Genomic DNA, 27,766 nt, shown 5'->3' with positions numbered 1-27,766 from the left:
GGCTAGCAACATGACAACCAAGACTTTTCTATCAGAAAGAATCTATTGTTCTCTGAAATGCATTAAATGCTTGCGATTAAGTCAAGAATACACCTTGACCACTGTAATGAATTTCATCTGAAAATAAAATCCTGTTGTCTAGTGAAGCTTAAGAGTTCAAATAAAATATGGAATACTATAAATATTTTTGTAAAGGTGCCTTTATTAATAAACATTTTATAATTGTTTAAATCAAGATATCATGGCTTTCTGTGTTTGCATTACCACCACCTAGCCTCCTGTTGCCTTACTTATATAACTGTAACTCCCCTGCTTTTCATCTTTTCAATAAAAAAAGAAATTTGAGAAATTGACATAACTAAAAAAACAAATAAATGAAATCTTTTTACTAATTTCACTATCTTTGTAAATTTGTTTCAAAATAGTCAAAAATCAGCTGTATTTTTACTCAAATGAATACTCTTAAATATTACATATCTCTTTCCAAATGAATTCTAATGTTAAAAGAAAAAAATTAAGTAGCAATGCATATGAAAAGTACAGGTAATACATCTGATAGTAGCTTACATAATATAAAAAATTACTAGAATATTAAATACAAACCCCTACTCATTTTGTTTGCATAAACTGCAAAAACAGCATGTTAAGTACAATCAGGTAGCAGCATCTGGAAGCACTGATTTTTATTTAAGAATATCAGAATATTAAGGAAAATCACATGATTGTTGCTTATTATGAAAAACAAGATTATTTGGACATTCTCTGTCCTAGTTTGAGATTTGTGTCTCACACAATTCTACACATTACATTGGACTATCTCATTTCAATTCAGTTTAGGTAGCCTGTGCTGCAGTTTCTGTCCCTGATTATATGCAGGCTGCACACCAAAGTTTTCTGGCAATAACAATAGATGAGATGCTGAAGAAGATTAAGTACAAAGACAACAACAAAGTGACTGCAAATATGACTCAAAATCATTTAGATCCAAGTTCTGTTTGTTCAATGTGAATCAGTATGCTCGGTTTTCTCTCAAAAGAGCTGGCCTGGACTCATTAAACAATCTTACAGTAAATATGTTTCTCACAACATAAATTTTTGAATTGGTTTATGACTTTTTTAACATTATTTGTTCAATACCAAAATCACAGCAATGAAAAGCCTTGAACCATTTCTGAGATAACAAAAAATGTATTCAGTACATATAAAATTTGACAAAATTGGAGTCAACAAACAAAAATATTGTTCAGTATTCTGTTCTGCAACATTATGATAATGAGGGGGGAAAGTACCTGAAAAGAAATTGTGAATTACATATTCAGGACACTAGCTTTAGTGTATTAAAACCTACTCAAATAACTAGGGGGGGAAGGCATATAACACATAATTGGTTTTCTAATTAATTGAAAGGAAGTGTAGATGGTTCAATAACCATATTAAATAGGTATAATTTAAAAATCTTGTGTATGCTATTGTAGTAACCTTGTTCTAATTCTTTTAAAATAAAATTAAAGAAAATAATATATATATATATATATATTTGTTTGTGTGTATGATGTACAGTTACTCAGGATTCAACTCCATGCCTCATAGAAAAATCCACAAGACTCATCTCTAATAAATTAGCAAAATGCTACACTGAAGGTCTACAACAAATGGGAGAATTCTAGCCTTCAACAAGAAAACCAAACAGAGGGACATGGATCAAGATGCATTGTAACACTCAAATTGACTTGTTAAATTGAAGTCACTTTGTACAATTACATAAAGATGATAATAATAAAAGTAAATGACATTGAAAAATAAAAGCCAAGCCAATGGGAAGCCCGGAGTTCAAGCCCTAGCAAAAGTGTAAGTACCAGTGAACAAATATAAATAGATGACACATAAGAGAAAATGAAAGCTTGGAATTTAACTGCCACATTAAATTTCATAACTGAAGAAAACATTTATACTAGAAGGATAAATTGAGTTGGACGTATGCTACTTTAAAATATAAGGAAATGATATATAAATATAGTTTCATGTTTGTAAATTATTTCCATGTGGGAGAGTATGCATATAAGCAAATATTTTATTGTGACAATCTGTTTTAAGTGACTTCTCTAAAGGAAATTTAAAGTTCTTTGGGGGAAAAGATAACATTTTACTCATTTCTCTAAAGTTAATTCATAATGTCTTTTTAGAATGACTGGAAAACATATGTTTTCTCAACGATATCTTAAAATGAAAAATAGTAAGTGAATTCACTTTACATAGCAATAAAAATACCAAGTAATATATCAGAAAAAACAGTCAATTTAAAAACTATAGTTTATTAAGGAAGTAAGTTGTCATAATAGAAAGTTAACTCAAAATTATGGAAAATATAGATATTTTTCTATTCAAAATTTGTGAATATCAAGGAATTGAATGCATAGAAACATCAATGTAGGTCATGAATGTATGTCAAGAATGGAACAGTCTATGATTCAGGAAATCGTGTGATAACCAAAGAAAACATTAAAGTTTGACTTTCATGTAAGTCCTTTTTGGGGCTGGGAAGCTGGCTCAGTGGTAGAGTGCTTGCCTTGCATATAAGTCCTTTTTTCATATAAGTATTTTTAATGGTAAATCAAATATCCTTAAGTCTTAAAAGAATTATTGATTCTCAAAAGAAGTTCTTAAGATATTTTTAATTGTGAGCATTTTAACTCAAACATCAAAACATATTTACACATTTTCTAGTCTGTTTCTTTCCCTAGCTATCTCCAGATAATACTTCTTTTTATTATTATTTATGTTTTTTTATTGAGAGAATACCATACAGAGGAGTTACAATTACATGGGCAAGGTAATGAGTACATTTCTTATCAAGCATTGTTGCCTCCTCTTTGTTTCCCCTTCCCATCCCTTCCCATCTATCCCCCTTCACCCCACCCAATCCTCCCCCACCCCACCCCCACCAAAGTTGTAAAGTTCATTTTTCAACATAACCACTTGTACACCTCATTGTTGCAATGGGTCCACCTGTATCCCTAGTTAAATGATTTGTTTTTTCCCTTCCCCTCCACAAATTATACCAACATCAAATACAGTGAAAGCAGGGGTTATAATAATGGGGGAGGGACATACAAAGCAACAAAGAAATCATCTGCTAAATATGTTAGAAACAATAGCAAGAAAGAAAAATCATTTGAGACCTTATCTTGGGGTTCATTTCACCTAACATCAACTTATCTGACCTTTTCTGCTTGTCTCAGACGTATACTAGTTATTGCAAATAAGGGAAACCATGGGACCTATGTTTCTTTGTGCCTGGCTTATTTCACTTAATATTTGTCCTTAACACAATGTTAGTGACTGGGTTAACCCTTCCATAGGACATGGCAGTCCCTCACTTCATCACCATTACCATATTTTCAGAATAAATCCATGCTTTACTGTATAATCTCATGAAACTTATGTGAATGTTTTCAATGACCTTATATAGACAAGGGTTGGGTTATTTTCAACCTAATCTTTGATATCATTCACAATTTCATGAGAATTAATTATTACTCTTGAGCTTACAAAGGTGCATATTTTCAAATCAGATGCTCAGACATTATCAATTTATTTAACACTTCCCTTCATGATTCCACATAGACTGGTGTGTATACTCAGCAAATCAGTTACTCTGGGCCCATTCTTAGTCTGATACAAAATCCTGCTACCTCTAGGATGCCCAGTTCATTATTTCCATCCTACATACAATAATGCATTATTTACTGAGGAGCTATTGGTGGTTGTTTACACCTTTGTTCCTTTAAAATATAGCCCTTTTTGTAAGAAAATAAACATGAACAAATCATGGAATAAATCCTTGGGAAATAAATAAACTGTTTTGATTCCAAGTAAAAATAATATATTCACTTCAGATTCGATGGAGACTATTAACTTAATAGCAATGATTTCACCTTTAAGAAGATAGAAAAGGGAATTCATATAATTATTCACAAAATATTAATGAGACAGACATTAGTATCTTAGAAATGCTTTCAGAAACAGAATATCTGCCAGTCTGGGGTGATGAACCATATTTTAAAGCATTTCTGGTATAATTGTGTGTGTGTGTGTGCGTGCATTTTTACTGTGTTTTAAAAGTCATAATGAACTGAGGGAGGAAGCATGAGCAAAAGCAGCCAATGTAGCCAATATGCATTATCTACAATCTAAAACATGGAACTTGAGGGTAAAGATGGAAGAGGTGAATAACGGAGAATAATGGAAGGGGTGACATGGATCAGGAAGTATTGCACTAATAACCTGACTATGGAATTGCAAGCTCTTTGAACAACTACATCATCATCATCATCATCATCATCATCATCATCATCATCATCTCCAACATATATTTAAGTACTTATAAAAAGGATTTTAATTCAACCTGTCAGTTTATGAGTACAATGTATCTTCATTAATGTCAACTCTTCCATTATTCTCTACTCCCTAATTGTCCCAACCCCATTCAAATCCTTAAGGTATCTGGTTGAATTTCCACATGGGTATATTGAGCATAATGATTGTTTTGGCTTCCCTTCTTCTCTAATTTTTGAAACATTTTTTCTGTTGAGTATTAGCATGAAATAATAGACAAAATAATATGGTTCATTGATAAGTAATGTTAAATAGTGCATGCGATTTTTGTCATGATAACATTTTTTTCCTAGAAAAAAATGCTATATTCTTCCATACAAGATTGTCTCTAGGTTTTTTGTTTTCAGAGTAGCTGGCTGTCTTTATGTATTCTAAAAGTTAAAAAAAAATAAAAATTGTAATTTCAAGAGAAATACAGTTCTCAGAGAATGAAGTAACCTTGTATACACTAGGTGTCAAGTGAAGTGTAAAAGCAATTAAGTAACTTGAAATGTATTATTTAGTTATTTAAGTCAGAGAATTGAAATATGTTCTTACATGATATCATGAAGCAATTCTATTTTCTAATCTTGTTTCAACATCACTAAAGGTTCTTTTATTTTCTGTCTTTCCACTTTTTAAGGGAGCTTAGCAATCCTTTTAAATAAAAAAATCTTGCTAAAGTTGAAAATTATTGCTATAAGTATTTTATACTTAAGTCAAAATTTAGTTGTACTATCCAGTAATACCACCTGCCAGATCTAAATAATTGAATACATCATTTTCTCTTTAAGGGTATCTTGCCATTTGGGTTTTTCTTTTAATTTGCAAAATCAGAATATACTATTTGCAAGGCTGTGCCTTACAAATGTTCTGCCCTTTATAGGATTTTTTGTTGAACAAAACAAAGTCTATATTTGCTTTGGGGAAGAATTGCATGATCAAAAGCAAGTTATCTGCTCCCAGAAACAGTGTTATTGTGAACACACTGCTAAGATGGAAGTGGCAGAACAAAACTGGTTAATTTTCTACTTCTTCCAGAACTAGAGAATCATTTTTACTCTGTGGTTTTCATTGAACTCTCAGCACTTCGTGAACAGCCAAACAATCTAAGCATATTCACAGGCCAAGAGCACATTTTGTTGCTGACAGAGATATATAAAATATTCTTTGAATTATTGCTATGGGAATAAGTGTATTATTACTAATGCTAGGTGGAAAATCCCTCGAGTTTATACATCCCAGTGTTTATACATCTTTTTATTACCCACAGGGTTTGCATGGCTGCAAAAGCAAGGATTTGACAAGTAAGAATGAGCAAAGGAAACATAAGTCAAAACCTTCCAAAGATGCATTTGTGAACTTTAAAAAGTATTAATCATATTAAACTATTTTTAAAACCCTTGTGCAAATCCATGGCTATAATAACTTTACTGAAATATCTGGAACACATATATGGTAACCAACAAGTGAGGCTCATCTCTATGAAATATGTGTCAACATGTGTATGAGTGTGTATCTTCCCAAATATCATTAGATGAAATCCTATTGTCAAAGTTTTAAAGGTTTCTGAAACTGTTCACTTCTAATCATCATCTAATAGGAAGAATCACACACATCAATTATTATATTTCTTTGGGGTAGAATAAAGTGTGCTTTCTTCTTTAGATAGAAAATACATTTTTTACTTAGTCTATGTTAATCAGAACATTCAGAACTAAATCTGACTTTTAATGAAGTAACATATATATTTGTGCAATTTCTTTCCTGTCTTCCATAATCATTTTTTAGTTTCTAAAGAGGACTGTAACATTTATGTAATAAAATCAAAGGCAATTGAGAAAAAGTTTTAAATGTTGTCTTAATGAAGGATCAAAAGAGGTTTCACTTCAGAAAGTTAGTGTAGAATTTTGTTGAGGAAAAAAAACTGCTTAGTTTCTCATAATGATTTGTCATTTACCCAGTTTTTTGTACATTTTTATTGTAAAAATGATGTACAGAGGGTTTACAGTTACATGAGCAAGGTAACGAGTATATTTCCTGTTGAGCATTGTTGTCTCTATCTTCTTAGGTTTATTTCCATTTCTATGTTACCTCTGTTTAGATTGGTCCCTTATTACTTACAGCTTCCTTGATTTAGGTCACCTTGGCTTTAAACCCAACAAATGGAGTGGTCCATGCTTGATAGATCCACTGCTTCTGAGCCAGGAAATCATCATCTGCTTTGATATGCAGATAGTATTTTAAAATAAAACACGGCAGACTGGACAGCTTAAATGTTAGTTTGGTATTGTTTTCTTAATTCAAAATCCACATGCTCGAAAGAATCTTTGCTTAATGAATGTCCTTCAACTATAGTAACTAGTGACTAAATTCCAGAGCTTATCAAACATCATCCATGTAACAGGAAGTATGTATACCCTTTAAGAATACTTCTTTCCTTTACCAAAATAAAAAGAATGTAAACCATTTTTGGAAAGAGTGGAAACAGGAGAGTACTGCTTGCTCCTTTAGATGTTCCTTTGTAATTCTTGATGGGATCCAGGAGACATTGGGCAGCCTACTTTACTATCCCTATGTCTGTAACGTGTACTGCACCCACCAGTGAAAGACAGTAGCACAGAACCTGTCCTTGTTTGCTTTAGACAAGCAGAGAAGCTACACCTGATACAAAGATAAGGAACAAGGTCATGGATAGAAGTACCTAGCTTGGCTGTACTGAAATGTGGAAGAAACAAAATTCAGCCCTCTGGTTGTCTTGTTTTTCCTCCTTCAATAGGATTTTATTTTGTTTTTGGCTTAGCAAAGAGTATTAACATATTATTATTATTGAGAAAATACCGTACAGAGGAGTTACAAGTACATGGGAAAGGTAATGAGTACATTTCTTATCAAGCATTCTTGCCTCCTCCTTTGTTTCTCCTTCCCATCCCTTCCTATCTCCCACCTACCTCCTACTCCCATCCCCCACCCCCCACCCCTGACCAAAGTTGTAAAGTTCGTTTTTCAACATAACGACTTGTATATCTCATTGTTGCAATGGGTCCACCTGTATCCCTATTTACATGATTTGTTTTTTCCCTCCCCCTCCACAAATTATACCAACATCAAATACAGTGAAAGCAGGGGTTATAGTATGGGGGAGGGACATATTATTTTGATAAAGATATTATAGAAGAAAATGTCTCTGGAGTAGCTAGGAAGATCACTGAATCTCAAAGCAGGAAGCAAAATATCAGAAGTTATCAAGGGAGCACCACTAATATGGTCATGAGGGAAGTATTGCTAAGTTTCCAACTGTATCTAGGGTCTCAAGGAGCTCAAATACAGTCTTATTTAATATATGAAAACCACTGTGCATTGATCCTGATGTGCAAATACACTCTGCTTGATAACAGGAACATTGATTCTGCCAAAGATTAGAAGGAGCCATATTCATGCTTGAGTTAAGGATGGAGAAAAATAAAAACAAACAAAACAACAATGGGAAAAGCAGTCAAAAAATGAAAGGGTGACATCGGTCAAGATGCACTGTCTTATAAACTATTCTGTTATTTGTTGATTCTTTGCACAATGACTTAAAGATAACAAAAATAAAATTTGAAAAACGTAACAGCAACATCAGCAGCAGATCTTGCGTGTACAACTAGCTGCCTGGAAGTGGAATAGGAGGAAGGACCTGAACATGTGCATGGGAAAATGTTTGCCCTCATCACTGAGCAGCCATTGGCTTCAGTATCTGGAACAATCATGTACTGCCAAACAAATCCACTGAGGATGCCAGGATACTTGGATGACCAGCTACAGGATGAGAATTCTGATCACCTAAGTAACAATTTTGACTGCTGTCAGGAAATCATAAGCAGTAAAAGAAAATCAAAGAAATGTTTTAAATGAGGACATTCAATGCTAGTCATAGAAGGAAAGTTTCTCTTGAAATTTCTATACCCATGAAACCACATGGCAGCCAAGGATACTGCTAAAGGAGCTATCCAATTTGAACAATCCCTGCAAACAAGGACTCTCCTATGCTCTGAATACCTGCAAATATGAAGATGCTTTAGATGAGAAACATAATCAACCTATCTCACCAAAGCTCTTTACGCAAATGAATTTAGTCTTGATCATCCAAAATAGACACAGCTTACCTACTTAGTAATCCTCCAAAGGGACACAACAATCAATCACTAAGATGCAAGAGTTTGTATCTCAGACTTTTTTCATTTAATTTGTATTGTGATTTTACAAATCCATTGAAGAATTTGTTCAGCAGCTTTGTCACAAGGAATTGTTGGGATTCAGCTGTGTACTGCAATGTAAAAAGGACTATGACTGTGAACAACTCAGCTGCCTTCACCTCTACAATTAAAATAAGAAGAAAGGAAATGAAGAGCTCCAGCTTTATGCATGTGATTCCCTTACCACCCCTGAGCTGGCACAAAGCACTCATGCTCCAAATACCAATTTTATCTATAGTCCCTGAATACGTTTTGATGGAAAACATCATCAATTATGGATGCTTGTGTGCTGGAATGTTTTTTTTTAATCGAAAACAAGGTGGAAGAACTGTTTTGTTGTTCATTGCGTGGAAGAGAGAAAACAACAGATATTGTTTTGCAATCTTGAGAAATTAAACACTGGTTAATTAGTCTACAGTTGCACAACGTGTGAATAATAAATTCAATGTTTTATTATGCAACTTATTTTCTTCTTAGAGGCAAAAATCAGCAAAGAAAAATGCTCAGATTTTTAAGCATGTTAGTACTAAGAAGCGAAACAAATCTGCAAAGATTTTGACACAATATTGACTGACATGATTTTATAAGGTACTTATGCACTCACATAGATACATACATGCACATATGTATTTATACCTGCATACAAATTTATATTCTATGTGAATTTTTAGAATTTTGTGAAATTGCTTACTTATATAACATTTGGAAAAACACGGGTGATCCAGAGTATCCATCAAAGGAACAGAAAGGATGCATAAGAAAGAATTTTCAGGACATGTACATAGTTTTATACAGTCAGTGTTACAGTTCCAGATTCTAAACTTCCTTGCTATTAATCCACTGTTCAGTTTTAATCAGAGGTTAATAGCTCAGATGTGAGGAAGTTGTACAAAGAGCATCACTGTACAGGCATGTATTAGACTAAAACCCTGGTTAGTGAATCTAGATGATGATCCACACCTCAATACTCAAACTGCCACAGCAGTCGATCAAAGTCTTAATTTTTCAGTATCAATCTTTCCCCAGAAGACCTTGCTTCCCATTTCTATTTTTCCCCAATACTACTTCTTCTAACAATCAAATTTATACCTGATTTTAATTTAACTTCCCTGAATGGTAGAAAACAACTAAAGCAATTAAGTATATTTGCTTTAATCAATTTAATTCTTTGATATTATAAACATAGTAAATTATTTTATTTCATGCTCTTTAATATATTCCAAATTTGTTCCTCAACTCATGCATGCCCCACAGGCATTGTCTGTGGGGAAACACTCAAGCTTGCCAAGTCAAAGCAACACCACATTCATAACCCATGGACAACTTGCTTTCTGAGCTCAGGCTACTTACTTTACTACACCTAAATTCTTTAAACACTAAAGATGGATGTAAATGTAGTTATTAAATGAATTCTACCATAATAACTTTCTTAAGTGAGTACCGAGTTCACAGCCAGTTCATCAGACAAAATACAACTTAATACCTTATGAAACCATTCTTAAGCTTAATGTTTTCACTTAGTAATAGATAGGTAGACAAACAGAGGCAGACAGATGGACAGACCATATATGTTTTCTCCAGTTATGGTGACCTGGCCTAGAGAAAACAGCTCTTTTATTTAGTTATTGTTTTGCCAGCCTGCCTTGGTTCAAATATCAACTTAGCCACTGAGAAGCATTGACAAGGCAATTAACCTCCTCAAAATCACTCAGTGCCCTGCAAAAGAGACTCAGCTTCCAAAATAACTTTCAAGAATTATATGAAGTTGAATAGGCAAAACACACAAAAGGTAGTACGGTATGACTACTATAGAAATGTTAGCTTTTCCCCTAAAAGTGCTTAGCAGTTTAACTACGGCAGATACATTGAGTGCTTACTTCTCACTGTTCCTCCTTCTTGGATTTTCCTAACTAGGTGGTCATGGAATTTGATTTGTCAATCATATGCTTGGCAGGGAGAGCAGATCTCTGTCAGCAACAGGAAGTAATTGGTTAGTTAAGAGAAATCATATTAACACTAGGTATCTTACACTAACAATTATTGGCTTAGTAGTGCTAAGTATCCATTCTAACATACAGAATATTTCCTTCAAAGGAATCGCATATAAGAAATATTTCTTTCTTGTACTCATTATCTTGCCCATGTAATTTTAACTCCTCAGTATTTTCACAATAAAAAATAAAATTAAAAAAAGAAGTATTTTCAGATATTATAAAATCTTGTAATATATGGAGAGACTGAAGCCAAGTGTCTTCCATGAAGTCAAAGGAAAACAGGCAAGATCATGAGTCAAAACCTGAACTTCAAATTTGCCTCCAGACAGCCTTCTACATGCTATAACTGATTTTTTTATTTGTAATCATTTTGAGTTGTTCTCTTTTTCAACTCTGAAAGCATCCTAGACTAATAAGGTTCCATTGAGAAAGTATTCTCTTACACAAGCACAAACTGATGACGTGCTAAATTATTAATAATTATAGAGCTTCACAATAAGAAAAGCCACAATGAGAGAAGCCATTTACAGATACAACATATATTAAATTATTAATGTCATATGCCCTCAACAAATTACACTAAGCTAAACAATAAAGCTTCCCCACCTTGATACTACCCTGAACTACACTCTAATATCTACAAATGCTGCTGCTTCCCCAGGGTCATTAATTTTGCAAGTCACTAAGAGATTCACTTATTTACTAATTGGAAGTTTCTAAACTGAAATCACCTATTCAAATCAAATGACCAGATACGATGAGAGTATTTTTTTTTAACTCAGAACCACTCAGGCAGCCTTTTCTTTTGTTTCCTCATGCCTCTGGGCCAAAGGTGCATGCCATCCTATCAGTCAATGGTTGAGAAGCTATCTCACAAACAACTTTTGCCCAAGTTGGCCTTGAAACAAGGTCTCCAGATCTCTGATTCTTACGTAGGAAGATTTAAGGCTTGAATCATCTCTCCTGAGTACCCTGGGAGTTCTACATTTAATGCTCGAGGAGGCTCCATATCATTTGCTAGAATGGCAATATGGATTTACTTTCCCCAAACAATGTACAAGAGTTCTGTTTTCTCCAATTCCTTTACAAAAGCTCATGGTTTTACACACACACACACACACACACACACACACACACACACACACACACACACACACACACACACACACACACACACACACACACACACACAGTGTGGGGGATAGAAAAGCAGAACACTATTAAACCTAAATAAAGAAGGACTTCCTATCATTTTGAAATCTTCTCATGTGCATGAGCCCAACGAATTATTATGGTATATAAAATTAACCAGTCACAGAAAGGCCAGTACTCAATAGGTCCATTTAGTTGGTGACTTTTAACATTTATAACCATAAAATCCTAGAAAGAAGCGTAGAATTCAGCAGCTAGTAGGTGCATAACACAGAGAGATACTGATTCAAAGGTGCACTGTTTCAGTTAGATAGGATTAATGCATTCTGGAAATCAAATGTCTCACCTGTTGTAATAGCAATGTACTGTATACCTCAAAATTTCTAAGAAATCATACCTTAAGTAGTCTCAAAGGAATATGAATTTATTAATTTGGTTGATTAATGATTCCACAATAAAAACATATGGAAAAACATCACTTCATTCACTGTAAGTACTAAAAGTAATAGTAAAACCTGAAACAATAGTACACCTAGTGTTTTCTCACTTCAGCAATCTCTGACCTCATTTATGGATAATACTTAAGTCAGTGAAAACTCTGTGACTCTTCACTTAGATTCTAAATTCCTTTCATGAAATTTAATTCCTTCACCTGTAAAATGATAATTTAGAACTCCTATCTATGTTTTGAAGGGATGGAGGACTAGATGGAGAAGGAAAACAATGAGATCATCCTTGACATTGATCAAGATGCACTGTGCTCATGAATTCAAGTGTTGCATTTCACAACTACTTAAAGGTAATAATAAAAATGAAATTGTGCTTAGGACAACATCAAACAAGAGTGTGACTTACAGGACTTCTTTTATGCAATTGATTCACCTAACACTTATAGACATTGCTCCTTGAGAAAGCAAAGTTTCCTCAAATCCTTTTATGTGTAATTGGGAAAATCTGTCACCCATTTTATACAAATAACAATGCCAGATTTTATCCAAACATTCCAACTACCTAACACAAATTCCTCACATATCCATACTTTTTTAGTTGATCAATTAGCACCTTGGAACAAAACAGTGATTTATCTTGCTATGCATATTTACTCTCCCTAAGTTTTGTTTATAAATTTCTAAAGAGAGGACAGAATGCATTTTGAACACTTTATACTTGTAGAAACTCGTTTTCTTTTGCCATTCTTCTACATCTATCTATATCCCAAGAGAAATGGAGTCTTTCAAAGAAGATAAAAAATATGAAGCTAAAAGACAGAAGAAAAGACAGAGTCAAAGGGAAGGTGCCTATAAAATATCCATTCTCTCCATAGCCAACTATTTAATCCTTTAATTTTCATAGCAAAAGGATGATATATTCTTCTCACTCTATAAATGTGCAGTGATAATTAATCACTATACTAATATGCAATGTGGCTACGAAGTATTTTAAATAAGATATTTCACTAAAACAGAAATGAAACAGGTACTTGAAAGTCAAAATACATTAGCATCATAGGATGCTGAATAATACCTCAGATGTCTGTACAAATAATTCTTTTTGGGAAACATGAGAATACTAAAGTTGAAGATTCCATGTCCCATTTTGCATATGGTTCTAAAGTTTTTTTTATCAAATCTAAGAGGATATAATGATGTCTTTTAATTTCCTATGTTGTTTTGTTGTTTAAATTGCAAACCACCTGAAATCCCTATTAGAGTTGAATGTGTTAGCATGGAGCTTTTTAGCAGAATCTGAAATAAAATGACTCATCTAGATAACCAATTAAGCTGATTATACATTATATGGGATTCAAACAGAACCTGAAAGTTGAAATGAGTAAAACATAAGTAGTACTGTCTTTCATTGCAAATTGGATTTCAAGATAAAATTGACATATGTGATTGTAACGTTAGGGAATAAATAGTAAGCAGGTAAATAAACTTGTGAAAACAGTTGTGGAAAATGTATTCTGTGTATTTAAGGCAAGGTTTTTATTCATAAGTTTGTCTTAGAGGACACCAGGTTAAAAAAAATCATGACAGAATCAGGACTATCAGACAAAAGAGGTTTTCTGAGGTCAAATGAAATTTCATTTTAAAAAGAGAAAAATCACAAGTGCCTCTGCAAAAGGTAAAACAATTAATTTTGCTTTTCTTTTCTTCTCATACATGCACCTGAGAATTGGTTTCCAATAACCCTTGAATGAGTGATCAACTTTTAATTAACCTTGTGGGATTATCTTGAATTTGAGGACTTTAAATATTGACCTATCAGACATGTACCTAACTTGGTTCATTATACTATTATCAATGTTCTTTGAACTCCTTACACACAAACATGAACACACACACACATATATTATATGACAGTTTATAATATATATTTACATAAAACTTATGGGCATATGATTTCACATAATTTATGTTCATAAATTTATATCCATGCATCAGATATATCATAAATATTACATATTTTTGTTGTATATGTTGTGCAAAATATATGCATAGCATATCATGTGTTGTACATATGAGTACATAATATATACTGCATATATCTTCTGAAATCCAACTACATTATCATGTCCTAGGCCTCAGGTACATCTTCAAATTGACTTATAACAAGATTTAAGTTTAGCTTATTCTCAACTGAAGTTTCACTGAGAAACTAAGATCAAATGTAAGTTCATCTTTGTAATTCCTTCAAATTTAAACAATAACTGTTAATATATCATCTGGTAGACATTCATTATATTTTGATGGTTTACCATAGTCACAGTACATATATGAACAAAACTTTAAAAAAAATTATTTTCTTAATTTATTTTTATTGTCAAGGTGATGTACATAGGGGTTATAGTTACATATGTAAGGAAATGAGTACAATTCTTGTTGAACATTGTTAATGCTCTCTCATTTTTCTCCCACTTTCTCTCACTCCCCCCCACTGACTCTCTACCCCCCAAGTTGCAAAGTTCAAAGTCTTGTGAGTATCCGCTGTTGCCTTGGTTCACCTTTGTCCTTTGTCTCACCATATTGTGGTTCCCCTTCCCTACTCCAAATCAAATAAACGTATATACAAGACACAGGGTACCAAAAATCAAAAACAGTGACAACATGAGTTAAAGCAGAGCAAAACATTTTAAATAAATACCAGCAAACCACATAACATACTCCAATAAGACAAGTGTTTATCCAAAATTAGGGACAAATATATTTTTAAGTAATCTTCCAGTTTAGATTCCTTGTTCCAGGTACTATTTAGATATTTCTTTGGCACATATTTGTTAATCACCCAATATATCCCATGAATACACATTTCAATTTACAACAAATTCTCTAATCAAGTTCATTGTATTTGAGGAAAACCAAACTGCTAAGGCTTTCTTACTTTTGTGATGATGACAGGGAGAGTCAATGCAGAGTGTATCTGACAAGCTGAATTCAAGTATTCTGTAGTCTTTAACAATGTAGTAATAATATAATTAAATTCCTATTTGTAGCAAGTATTAAGTACATCTTCAGTGATGGGATGCTCATGTAAAATCACAAAGAAACATAATGGCATTTCCCAGGCAAAGAAATTCACTAAATGTGTAAAAATCTCAGGCTATAATCTCAAAAAGCAAGGGTTGGGAAATCAAGGAAATGGTACAAGTGTATTTGTCAGGCATAATGACGAGTAATAAGGCAGGGAGAACAAAATTGTGTAAACAAACTGGAGTTTGCAATCCATCCATCTCTGTCTCCCAAATACTGGGATTACAGTCATATTCCACCAGACTTGATCATTTATCTCTGTTCTAGTTTGGTAACTATCAAGATAATGGTCAAATAATAACATTGTTTGCAAGCTCATGGCTCTGAGATCAAATTCCAGTACTACAAAGAAAAATGGTAAATCCCAATTACATTATGAAATAGTATGAATAGATGCAAATCTCAGCTCAATACATTTATTGTTACTTTCAGAAAATAACCAGAGATAAATAGAACCATCAATGAAAAGTAAAAGCTTGTTATTGTTAAAAATGGACATGTTGTAGTAGCAATGTTTTTTTAAGTTCACAGCTATCTCCTTAATACTTACATGTTCCAATTGTGCTTTTCTGCACATGAAAGTGACTAGTCATGCTTTAATGTACATCTCAAGTACATCATTTTGCAAGTACATACATAAACATAGAGTCATAGCAATCCATTGGCAACCTTGGAAAACTCTAGTGTGTTAACATGCAATCAAAATACTTTAAAAAAAGAAAGAATAAAATGAAACTTTCAGAAATTTGGGACTAACAAAAGCCAGCAATACTGGTCATTACGTTATGGACAAAGTTAAGTTTTGTTTATGTATCCAGCTTTTATATCTCTCCCAAACGCAAAATTTGAAGGTCATATACTTTAACATAAATTCTACACTCTGTTGTGAAACTCTTAGAATATAAGATGACAAAGTCAACAAACAAGCAGTTCACTCAGGGAAAAAATGACTTCCATCTTCTTCTGCTACAATTTCACCTTGTAAGACATATATTTGAATGGAAACCAGAATGCTCTTAAATCCACAAACAAAGGAATGCTTTTCTTAAAGAAAGGCAATTGAGGTGATTTCTCATACTTTCAATGTCTTCATGCAGTGCTACAGCTTCCCATGTAATTGGGAGAAAACTAACACTTGATCACATAAAAATTAATGAAATTTAAAAAATGGTGCAAGACAGAATGCTTACATCAAGTTACACATTCCACTACTTACCAATGGTATAAAGGTAAGATGTCTCAAAGAAATAAACACTATAGTAGAAAGGGATTAAATATATCTTGAACATACTTAATGGATTCTGCTACGAATATGTTTCTCAGAAAAAGCTATAAAAATGTGACTGGACATTTAATGAGATGTTGCATGAAAATGCTTACCATAGACTATGGCATTAAACAGGTGCTCAAAATATTATTTCCTTCCTTCAATTCTGTATGCAAAGCATCAAGTTTTTATTTGAATGATTTAACTTTTTAAATTATAATTGTGCATTAGTTTAATTGTAAAAAATTATAATCACTAGATCATATTAATCATCCAGATTGATAGACTTCACTGTGGCATTTCCATACACTATTTATAATATTTGGTCATGCTTAACCTTCTTAGTAGTTCCATAAACTTTATTTTATATTGATGCTTTGATTTGTTCTAATCTAATCTACAAGAAAATAATAACACAATATAGTACAATAGAGCAAGTGCAGAAAATTTCAAATGAAGAATATATAATTAAAATAGATTTTACTCTAAATTTCAGACTTATGACAAACATTCCTTAAATTAAATATGATGATTCAAGAATGAGACAAAAATATATAATATATAAAAAATTATTCTGAAAATAATAAAAATGAACAATTCTCATTTCTAAATTTATTACTGATATTATTATCAGTCCTATGGGCACTGACAACTCAACATATAATTAAAAACTTGTTACCCTACCATCCATCTATTCTACTCCTTTGGATTTATCCAAAAGTTATAAAAACAGGATACAGTAAAGCCATCAGAACATGCTCATTGCTGGTATGGATCAACCTAGATACTCCTCAATCAATTAATGGATCAAGAAAATACGGTATATATACACAATGGAATTTTATTCATCCACTTGAGGAATGATACTGTACTATTTGTAAAGAAATAGAAAGATTTGGAAATAATATATTAAGTGAAGTAAGTCAGGCTCAGAGAGAAAAAGGATGCATGTTTCTCCTTATATTTCAGTTCGATTTAGCTTATACATGTATAAATAAATATGTTGGGTGGTATACAAGTATATACAAATATGTTAAATGAGATATAATAGATTCAAGGGAAAACAAATTGTGTAACTCCTTAGAAAGGCAAAAGCAAAGTTAAACAAAATAAAAACCAAGATGAGAGTACTTGAAAGATATGGACTTGGATCAAAAGGAAAATGATAGACGAAGATGAGAATGTAGTCAAGAATTCAATGTATGCCCTACAAAATTAAGAGGAGTGAAGGAAAGGGTAGGTTGGGGGGATAGGTGAAAATGTCAAAGGAATGACATGATCAGTTAGTAAATTGTTTTGTTCAACTCCTTTGTACAACTACTTAAACATATGTTTAAATGCCACAATGAATGGATTTTTCTACTTCATTTCCACTATTCTTTCTGTCAAGTAAGATTAATATTTTAATACTAATTTTCTAACAATTTTCCAAATTTAATGTTACTAATACCCATTTAATTTTTTCAAGGAATATGTTTAACATATACTCAATACTTTTCATGACTTTTGGATTTATCTTACACATGAGATATATTCTTATACAGAAATCAAATTCAATTATATTCTTGTCCTGTGCCAACATTGCTTCCTAGAGCTTTACATCAGTCATTCTTAAATAAGTCTTCAAGATATTCTGCCTCTAACCCCCAACTTTATTCCACATTGGGTCCAAAAATTTCCCTAGCCAGTCCAGTTCAAAATAAGCAGAATTCATTGGACTTTATTGCTTTCCCCTGTAACTATCCTCTTTGTCTACAATTAGTTTACCTTTTCGACTTTCTCCTTCATTCATTTTCTCTACGTAGTCTTGTCACATTTCAAATCTCTCTGTTTTAGTCAGTAGAAATTGGTTTACTGAATTATGGTGGTCTATTCTTAAGAATGATAGTGATTTAGTTAGCAGTTGATATTTGGGGAGGCCTCTGTCCCATCATGGGTCCATCCTAAGTATTCTGGTTGCTAAATCCAGCCCTTACCACGTTTTGGTAATACAAAAGAGCAACTCATTTCTCAAGACTTTGTACTGCCACTTAATCTGTCTCCTGATAAAGAGTTGAACTTTTGTCAAATGTATTAACTAAAATATGATAGACTCTAGGGAGAACACAAATAATACATTTCTTTAGAAAAACAAATTCAAAGCCCAACAAAATAAGCACCAGGAAATGGCTACTTGCAAGAAGGAGGGGCAGGGCAAAGGGAGCTGGATAGACAAATGAAAGGGAGAAGGGAGGAAAATACAGCCAAAAATTAATTTATATACTATACATTTAAGAAAAGGGAAGGGTGGGTTAGGAGAGATGTCAAAGAATGTTGAATGGGTGACACTGATTAAGATGCATTGTATTATAAACTTTGTTAAATGGCAACTCCTTTGTAAAACTATTTAAAGACATAATTAACAAGAGAAGAGTTGAGATTTGGATGGGTCTAAGGTTCAAATTCTCACTGTTATCCTGCGGAAAGGGAGAATGCTAAGGTAGTTTGTTGTAGGACATTTAGAACTCAGCCTGCCCACAAACCTTAATTATGGGTACATAATTCCTAAGCATTCACTTAGTCCATTTAATAATTTATTAATTCTATTAACTTTTATACCAATATGCAACATTTTGATAGACATTTTAAAATTCACATCTCATTTGGATTTTGATATTTTAGTTGTCTTCTCAGCTCTCAATGTAACATTCTATGAAACAACTCAACAAATACAGGCAAATTTTTAAAAATGTTAAGCACATTAAATACTACACATTAGGGTGGATACCAGTGGCTTACATCTGTAATCCTAGCTACTCAGAAAGCAGATCTGAGGATCATGGTTCAAAGCCAGCCCGGACAGGAAAGTCCATGACACTCTTATCTCCAATAACCACTCAGAAAACCATAAATGACACTGTGGCTCAAGTTGTAGAGCGCTGTCCTTGAGCTGAAGAGCTGAAGGATAGCACCCAGACCCAGAGTCCAAGCCCCACAACTGACCAAATAAAAACCAAAAACAAAAAACTATACAATTACACATTAAATTAGAAGTACAAGAAAATCTACTATTTCTAAAATATCACTTAGTTTGAAATAAGCATATCAGGTATTTTCTTGGTAACCTAATTTCCTCATCCATAAAACAAAGTTAATAATCCCTCAATTCTGTTTTATAAGTGAATATTTTATTGAGAATTAAATGAGGGTAGAAACATGATACAGTACAAGTAAAATACACAGGATGGTATATAATAGCAGTAGTCACATCAAAAATACTTCCCATCTAAAAACACAAGACAAAAGAAAAAGTAATTCCATCATTATAAAGGTATTTCATGAAAAGTACTAAAAATTCCATGGAAAAACAAATACAACCATTAAGCAATGGATTAGATGAAGTAGCACAATTTATAATAGTGTCACCTAGTTGTTATGTGAAATAATCCCTTGATTCTTGATGATAATAAGTTATAAGATGATTGAACTCACTTTGAATAAAGGCCCTGAATTGGGTACAGTACAAAGTGCTGACATTAGATTTACTGTAAGACTTTGAAAATGTCAGTTAATTTATTAACTGTCAAATTGGCACAAAATTTAAACATGTTACTTTGATCTTAAGGTCTATTAGATTTTTAAGTCCATGCCAAGTGTCAAGTTTTGTACTGAATTAAGAAAGTATAGTCTTATGTACAGCCAGAGCTCTAGTTTGTAATGACTTTAATTTTGTATGGGATATTTATCATGGCCCTAATTGGGTTTCCATTTTAACCAGTGTGGTGCCTAAAACTAGCCCTTAGAACAAATTAATGATACAAAAGCGCATCCCATCCCTAAAGACTTTGTAAGGACACTTGCTGGCTATGTGTAAACACAAATGTGTGATCTCTTACTGGGACTCTAGATGGCACCCCCTAGAATTGTTCCTTATACAACATATGCAACTGTTTTAGCATTGTTGCTTAATGAAGTGTCTGGGAGAATGTAACTAATACTATATAAATCAGTAAATCATAAATTACTCTGCTTATAAATAAATCAGACAAATGTTGCCCCTTGATATTTTTTCTACTTATAAAAGATTTTATGATGATTACAACTTGACTAACAGAGATACTAAAGAATAGATGATTTTTCTCTGTGACCTAAAATATGTGAGCACCACCTAACATAGCACAGCTAACAATCTGCAAGGTACCTATACATATCTATCATCATTCCTCATGGCTGAACACCAAGGTCAATGAGTTACACATTTTTATGTCAAACTTTCTAATAAGTAAAGGGTTGTTCTAAAATCACCTTTGGCTGCTTCAAGGTCAAGAGACAGATGGCAGTACTGGTCTTATGATTACACATGAAATGTTCCTCTGTCTTTTCCTTGTTAATTTTTTGTTTGTTTGTTTGTTTTTAATGAACAAAATGGAGCCAAGAAAACTCTCATCAAGCAACTTGAAATTCTGCATACTCTTATCATTTGATTGCTCTGCTTATATTCTCTGTCATGCTTCTTAATTATTTAAATTTAAGTTGGTCTGTGTCATTACATCATAGCTTACTAAAATGACTATAGGTAGCTTATGGATTGATAGCATAAGTGATCATGTGAAACTGAGAAATGCATTGGAAGCTCGTTGGGATTTTTGCTGTTTTATTGAAAATAGCTTGTATGTCTAATACATGTTTTAAAAGGTGATGTACAGAAGTATTTCTATTTGTTGAATGATTAAGGATTATTCCATCATGAAGTGCAGGACTGTTGCCTTGATAAAACCCAGAAAACACCTATTCTATTATATGTGTTCTCCCAGCATGCAATTAAGGATACTAAAACTAATTTATAAACTTTTGTATAGCCCTATCCTCAATGTAATTGAATAAATATAAAGCTTAGAAGGAATTAGAATTTCTGTCTGTCAATAAAGGTTGAAAAGCTATGTATGGCATTCCCTTAAAAGACTGTTACCATTGCTAAATTAATCTTGCATAATACACCAATACTTAGAAATGAATGCAATTTGGGATATAGAACACACATGTATACACACACACACACACAGACACACACACACACACACACACAAACATGAGACTTGTTCTTCACTTATTGAGCACTTTTCTTCATGTTCTCAGAAGTTCATTGCCTTGAGAGATGACCCTGAAAACAGGTAAGTTAAAATGATTTCCCAAATGTCAAAAGCCAAAAAGCAGCATGACTAGTTCTAAAGCCTTTTGAATGGTGATCCTCTTTCCATTATTACTGCCTCCAAACAAGGAAAGGCAAAAACAAATTACCCTGTACAGCTTAGTCACTAGCCTCAATCTCTGCAGCTCATTTGTCTGTCTTATTACAAACCACCTCTCTATTTTGGAAAGAGTGCCATTGTCTTTACAAAATTATATGACGTTTGACTTTCTTGGAGTACTGAATGAAGTGCTTTTGTTCTATTAATTGCTTGCCTGGTAGATATTACCGCAGGGAGAACATTAGCCCCCTGTGTCATTGGAAAACAAAATCCTCATCTGACATACAGAACTCAAAATTTCTCTTCTTTCTCTGTGGGCTCAGATTCAACATGAGAAATGAAAGTGAGAAAATGATCTGCTTAAATCCTTTGACAGAAAGCAGGGGAGAAAATCCTCTGGGTTCTTCATTAACAAAAAGAGAAGGGGTTGTATTTTTTAACCTACTTCCTTTAAGTGAAAATGAATATGTAGTTGATCCAATAGAAAGTTTGTCCCAAGAATGGCAGTAGACAGAGAAAGGCTATGCGAGAAGCTGTACTTGAGGATGACTTTTGGTGAGCTCTTTCTTTTAAACTTGATGGTAGCATTCACACAGCAGAGCTGTTTTTAAGTTACATTTCTCTAATGAACAATGACTTCCTACTACTTCCCCAGAAAGAATTGTAACTGCAAGCAGATTGGTTTAACTCATTAACTGGGCAGTTCGCTACACTCCTCATCTAATGATTCTGGCTGAAGTAAATGGGGGCTATGTGTGCTAAAACCGTATTGAAAGTGAGATCAAGAACACTATTCAGTTTTACTAGGATAATGCTTCTGCTTTTCCTATGTTAATCATCAGTACTCGATATTCATTCATCACACTTCAGTATTTTTTTAAAGAATAAAATGATTTCAAACATTGGATAAGTTTCAGGAAAACACCCCATACCTACTACAGGTTGAGAATTCAAATTTACATAGCAAATGCACTGTTAATCCAAGGCTCAAGTTACCACTTGAGAGATTTATGACCAGGGAGGCTGTGATCAGGTTTTGAATGTGAAGCAAAAATAATGGCAGAAGTTCCAGAATTATACAATCCCCTTTTCATCGACAACTCAAAATCAAACTTGATGATCACACTTCATTAGATATTAATCTTACAGTGGAGACATGAAGCTTTTAAAGGAGCATTTTGACTTCAATTAAAAAAAAAAAAACCTCTCCCTAGAGAGAAACAATAATGCTGTGTTGAAAGTTACAAGAAGAACTATTAGATCTCGTTAGCTAATTATGTTATTGGTATCCACTTAAGTCTCTCGCTTCTGTCATTTCTTCTTTTCAACTACCAAGGTTCCAAAACGGTTTCACTACTTAAAAGGGAATACATCATCGCTGCCCTTCCCCAGTCTAACTGCTCACCACTTTCCACAGCAATAGCTTCAATCACGCTTCATAAAATCCCCTGCAAGTATATTGTTGGAAACATAAATCAGCAAGCTGGGGTTTTCGTATTTCCGAGGCAAGCCCAGGGATCACTGACTGGAGGCTTGTCTATGGCCCCATTTACAAAAGAAGAAACAAAATCCTGAGTTACAGTAGGGTATTTTATTTTATTTTATTTTTCCAAACAGCTCCCAGTGGTGTGTCTGATACTCACTGCTGCATCCTTAATTAGGGAACAAAACCCTAGCAAGGAGAAACTGGACTCTGGGATGAGGGCACAGATTTCTGAGCATCCCTGACTTCATTCATTAGCACACATGTCATAGATGTAATGCACGCCCATTGTGACAGAAGCTCGGTGCTTCTCATATGTATCGATGGCTCTGTGAGGGCCACACATTTGGAACTGTGGATAGAGATTTTTCCAGGGATGCTCTTCTTCCAGCCTGCTTCATTAGCGTCAATATGGGCTCCCCTGCAGTCATGTTTCCGTTTCAGAGCTCTTCCTATAACCCCTGTGTATTCTGATTACAAATCAGCTGAATCACAATATATCAGATACATATTACATATCTAGACCCCAATCCTGTATCTTTGCATGTACAGCTTAAACCTAGGCATTTAAACGTTCTCATATTCCCCTTCTGTCCCCAAATTCAAACACACTTAGCATCTGCAATGATATATGTACAGACACCACAACTGAGACATTCTTTTTCTCCAAAGTGCTCACAATATAATACCAAATCTGCAGAAACTCGCTTCCTTGTGTGCTCCTATATTTCCCCACACTGGCTCTACTTATTTAATTGCAGTTGTTTTCTAGGTGCAATGTTCACAATCTGTTTCTTGCTTATTCACAAATGCCCTCATGCATCACATATGAACAGTTAAACACGATCAACAGCTCTCCAATAATGAGAGAAGCCCATCTATATGGGGAAAAGTAGAGGATAATTTTTCTCTGAAACTAATGGAATGAATGGATTAGGTGGGTGTTATCTTCAAATGAGCATCTCTGTAATTTGTCTAAGACTGAAATACTGCACACTATTTGTACAGGGAAAGGAGCAGCTGCGTACTAAGACACTTTACAAACTATAGTTTTATCCCAGTGTTTGCATTCCTAACCAATTGCTTTTTATCAGCTGCTAACAGTATAGCTTTGGGGAGGAGAGGGGAAGAAATAGGAAGGCATCACATCGAAAATGTCAAGCCCTGCTGAAGAATGATAGAAAGACTACAAGAGCAGTAACAACCAATACTGGGATTAAAATGGAGTTCTACCACCCCCTGCTGGACCACATGAGCAACAGAAAAGAGGCTAAAAGTGCTTAGAATTTGGATATAGTGAAGATATTTTAAACTTATCTTGCCATTTATTATTTTATTTCCAAGTAATCTCATGTCACACAAATAATATAACCTCAGCAATTACTGTACACCACAAAATTGCTGTTGTTTTCTTAACCTTCCAAAACTTTCAACCCATGGAAGATTTTTAACATTTGTCTACCCAATTAAATGTCCAAACTTGTCTGGACAGTTGAGAATGTTTCTAATTCTTGTAAATATATGTTATGTGAATGCATACTGTTGAAACAAGTAAGATAAATTAACACAGATCAGCAGAGCTGGCTTCCAGAAATTGTCCCTTGTGTTAATTGACTAGGCTTCTTTTATTATTTTTTTCCTAATAGATAAGCTCCTACCAATTCTCCACAACCACCTCCAAAACCCCTTACAGATGCAATGACAATCTTCTGTTATTTTTTTTTTTTTTGCTGTATTCACAAGGGAGTAGAGGGTCAAAATGAATGACTGCAACACATTTCTAGTTTTATGCATTGCTTTTTCATCTCTCTCTCTCTCTCTCTCTCTCTCTCTCTCTCTCTCTCTCTCTCTCTCTCTCTCTCACACACACACACACACACACACACACACACACACACACACACACACAAATCTATGGCCTTTTAGTTTCCAACATCAATGAGCCATCATTATTCACTTCCTAGGCAGGATCTGGTCTTTAAAAAAAAAAAAAAAAAGGAAAGGGGAAAAAAAGGAAAGGGGGGAAAAAAAAACCCACCAGTCTCTTAAGAATTGAATTTCTTGCACACCAGAGAGACGTTCCACAAACGAATGGAGCCCTGATAGTTTTGGCTGCTTCTGTAAAATACCATCGCTCCCTTCCCTTCCACAACCGCAGATATTTAACTATTAATACACAGCAACACACTCATCCCATAGATCTCATCAGGAAAAAAAATCAGAGGACAGGGGAAAAAAAGAAGAAGAAAAACAGCAACATCTCAGGAAAAAGGAAAAAAAGCAGTTTGCCTCCATCTGCCGCTTTACTGATGTGCACACACACTCCCACCCCCAAGTCTACATTTCGCTCTCTCTTTCCCCCCCGAAGGGTCTCAACCTGACATACGACGACAATACTGAAATGCATAATACATCTCCAATGTTAGGGGGCCACTGAATCCAAGAGCCACAATCACGAGAATCCCATGCACAATTAGCAGCAACTTTAGTTGGCTGGCCTTGAATTCTGCGCTCCCCTCGGTGTTCCCCGCGTGCCTTCCCGGGTGGGGTGGAAGGAAGGGGGGGTAGGAGGGAAGGAGGGAGAGTACATGCCACGAAGGACCGCACTCCTACCTTGCCCGCTACTGACAAGCAACCCGAGCAGGTAGAAGGAGAGGAGGAGGCTCATGTTCAGGACGTGACACTGGTGGACAGTTCCAAAGTTATTAAGTCCAGCCCGGGAGAGAGAACCTTCCGCTGCAGCCACGGCCGCTCCCGCTCGCCCCACGCCGCGCCCGGGGTGCCCCAGCCGCCCGCAGCCCGCGCGCTCCTCCTCGCAAAGTGACTGCAAGCTCCGCTCCGTGCCGCACTATATCCAGGCGGCGGCGGCGGCGGCGGGAGCAGCGGCCGCCGCGGCGGCAGCACAGCCGGGCGGAGGGAGCGGGCGGGCGGGCGAGGGAGGGCGCGGGGAGGGAGGTGCGGCGCCGGGCGGGGGCGGGACGCGCGCGGGGAGGCGCGGCCCAGGCGTATCCCTCCGCGCGCGGCCGGGAGGCGCGGGGCGGGCGGCGCACACGTCCGGAGGGGAATTCGTCCGCAGCTGCCTCGTGGGGGCTGCAGGTTCGATTCCCGGGCGCTTCCACTTCATTCAGAGGGGCTGCTGGGATCCCGGCTGCCGTGCCAGCCCACTGCACCCTGATGGATGGATGAATGGACACGGGGGGGCGGGTAGTTGGGAGGAGATGGGGGCAGGGAGAGGGGACGCCGGTCCTGCACCCAGCCCGCCGGTCCTGGGAAGGATCGCGCGTGAGCACGCGGGTGCGGGGTGCGGACGCCAGGTGCGGACGCTGCCGCCCGCCGCCCGCCGCCCCCGGTCCGGTCCCGTGCCTCTGCGCCGGCCCGGCCCCGCCGCCGATGGAGACGTGTGGCCGGCCGGGCTGCGCTTCCTTTGACTCTCAGTCCTTCGAGAGCCAGCGCGGGGGGGGGGGGGGGGGAGGGGGGTCTCGGGCAGAACCTGCGGGCACTCGCCCCTTTCCCACGCTGCCCCTCCCCGGCCTCAGGGAAGAGCCCTGTCCTCTAAGGACCGCGGTGCTAAGGCGCTGGGCAGGAAGATGGGTCGTTCCCTACGGACCCCTGCGGAAAGCAGACTGTGTCTTTAGACGTGTGTCAGGGCTCGGGATTACCCCCCCCCCACACACACACACACACCGGGCACCACCACACCGTCCAGGCCCGGTGCCCCTGGGGAACCCCCCCCCCAGAAATGGAAAGATCAGAGGTCAAATGCTCCCCTCAACCTGCCAGGCTAGTGTGTGTGTGTGTGTGTGTGTGTGTGTGTGTGTGTGTGTGTGTGTGTGTGTGTGTGTGTGTGTGTGTGTGTGTGTGTGTGTGAATTGACGGAGTGGTGGCAGGCAACCTCAGAAATAACGCACCTCACCTGGAGGTTGGAGCCTATTTCTTTGTCCTCTGGAGGGAGGGAGGTATGAGGAGATCTGTCATCTTTGGGTCAAACCTGTAGTGAGAAAAGTGACAGAGCCAGGGGACCCCAGCGTCACAGCCACCATCTGGAACTGCCCCTTCCCTTGGCACTTGGTGCTCTGGCGCCTGAGGACAATCCTCTGCCTCCCCTCGCTCTCCCAGCGCTCCTGAGCTCTTATCTGACAAGGGAGGACTCAAAGGCCGCTGGGATAGCGAGCTGGGAACTGCGAAGGTGTGCAACCTCGCCTGGGGCCCTGTGAGGATGTGGGTGTAGCATGGCCTTGGGGAAGGGCAAGGAGCCAGAGGAGACACCAGCGAGCGTGGACAGCCAAGAGCCTGTCTAGGTCTTGTTCTTGCAGTACGCTTTTAGAGGACATTTACTTAGTTGGCATCTTAGGATGGCTTGTTGAGGAAAGCCATAGATCATGTCTAACCAATGACCCTCCCACACCTCACAGCTTGATAACCTGTCTTCCTATTTCATTTTATCCCAATATATTTAAGAGGTTCTTTTGCCAAGAAAAAAAAAAAATCACACAAGCTTGT

The 27,766-nt window shown here is 36.0% G+C and overlaps 1 protein-coding gene across 2 annotated transcripts in view; it reads right to left on the bottom strand.

The window, feature by feature from the left end:
* Ncam2 (neural cell adhesion molecule 2) overlaps positions 1–26,073 on the bottom strand; it is a 314,442-nt gene extending 288,369 nt beyond the window's left edge. For both annotated transcript variants that reach the window (XM_070030502.1, XM_070030501.1), the window contains exon 1: positions 25,880–26,073. In XM_070030502.1, the coding sequence (XP_069886603.1) occupies positions 25,880–25,934 (55 nt within the window). In that variant the 5' untranslated portion in view covers positions 25,935–26,073. The remainder of the gene's footprint in view (positions 1–25,879) is intronic.
* Between the last annotated feature and the right edge of the window lie 1,693 nt (positions 26,074–27,766).

Source organism: Dipodomys merriami, unplaced genomic scaffold, assembly GCF_024711535.1.
Source record: "Dipodomys merriami isolate MVZ:Mamm:240054 unplaced genomic scaffold, mDipMer1.0.p SCAF_2, whole genome shotgun sequence".
NCBI lineage: Eukaryota > Metazoa > Chordata > Mammalia > Rodentia > Heteromyidae > Dipodomys > Dipodomys merriami.
This window is presented reverse-complemented; position numbering and strand designations above follow the sequence as displayed.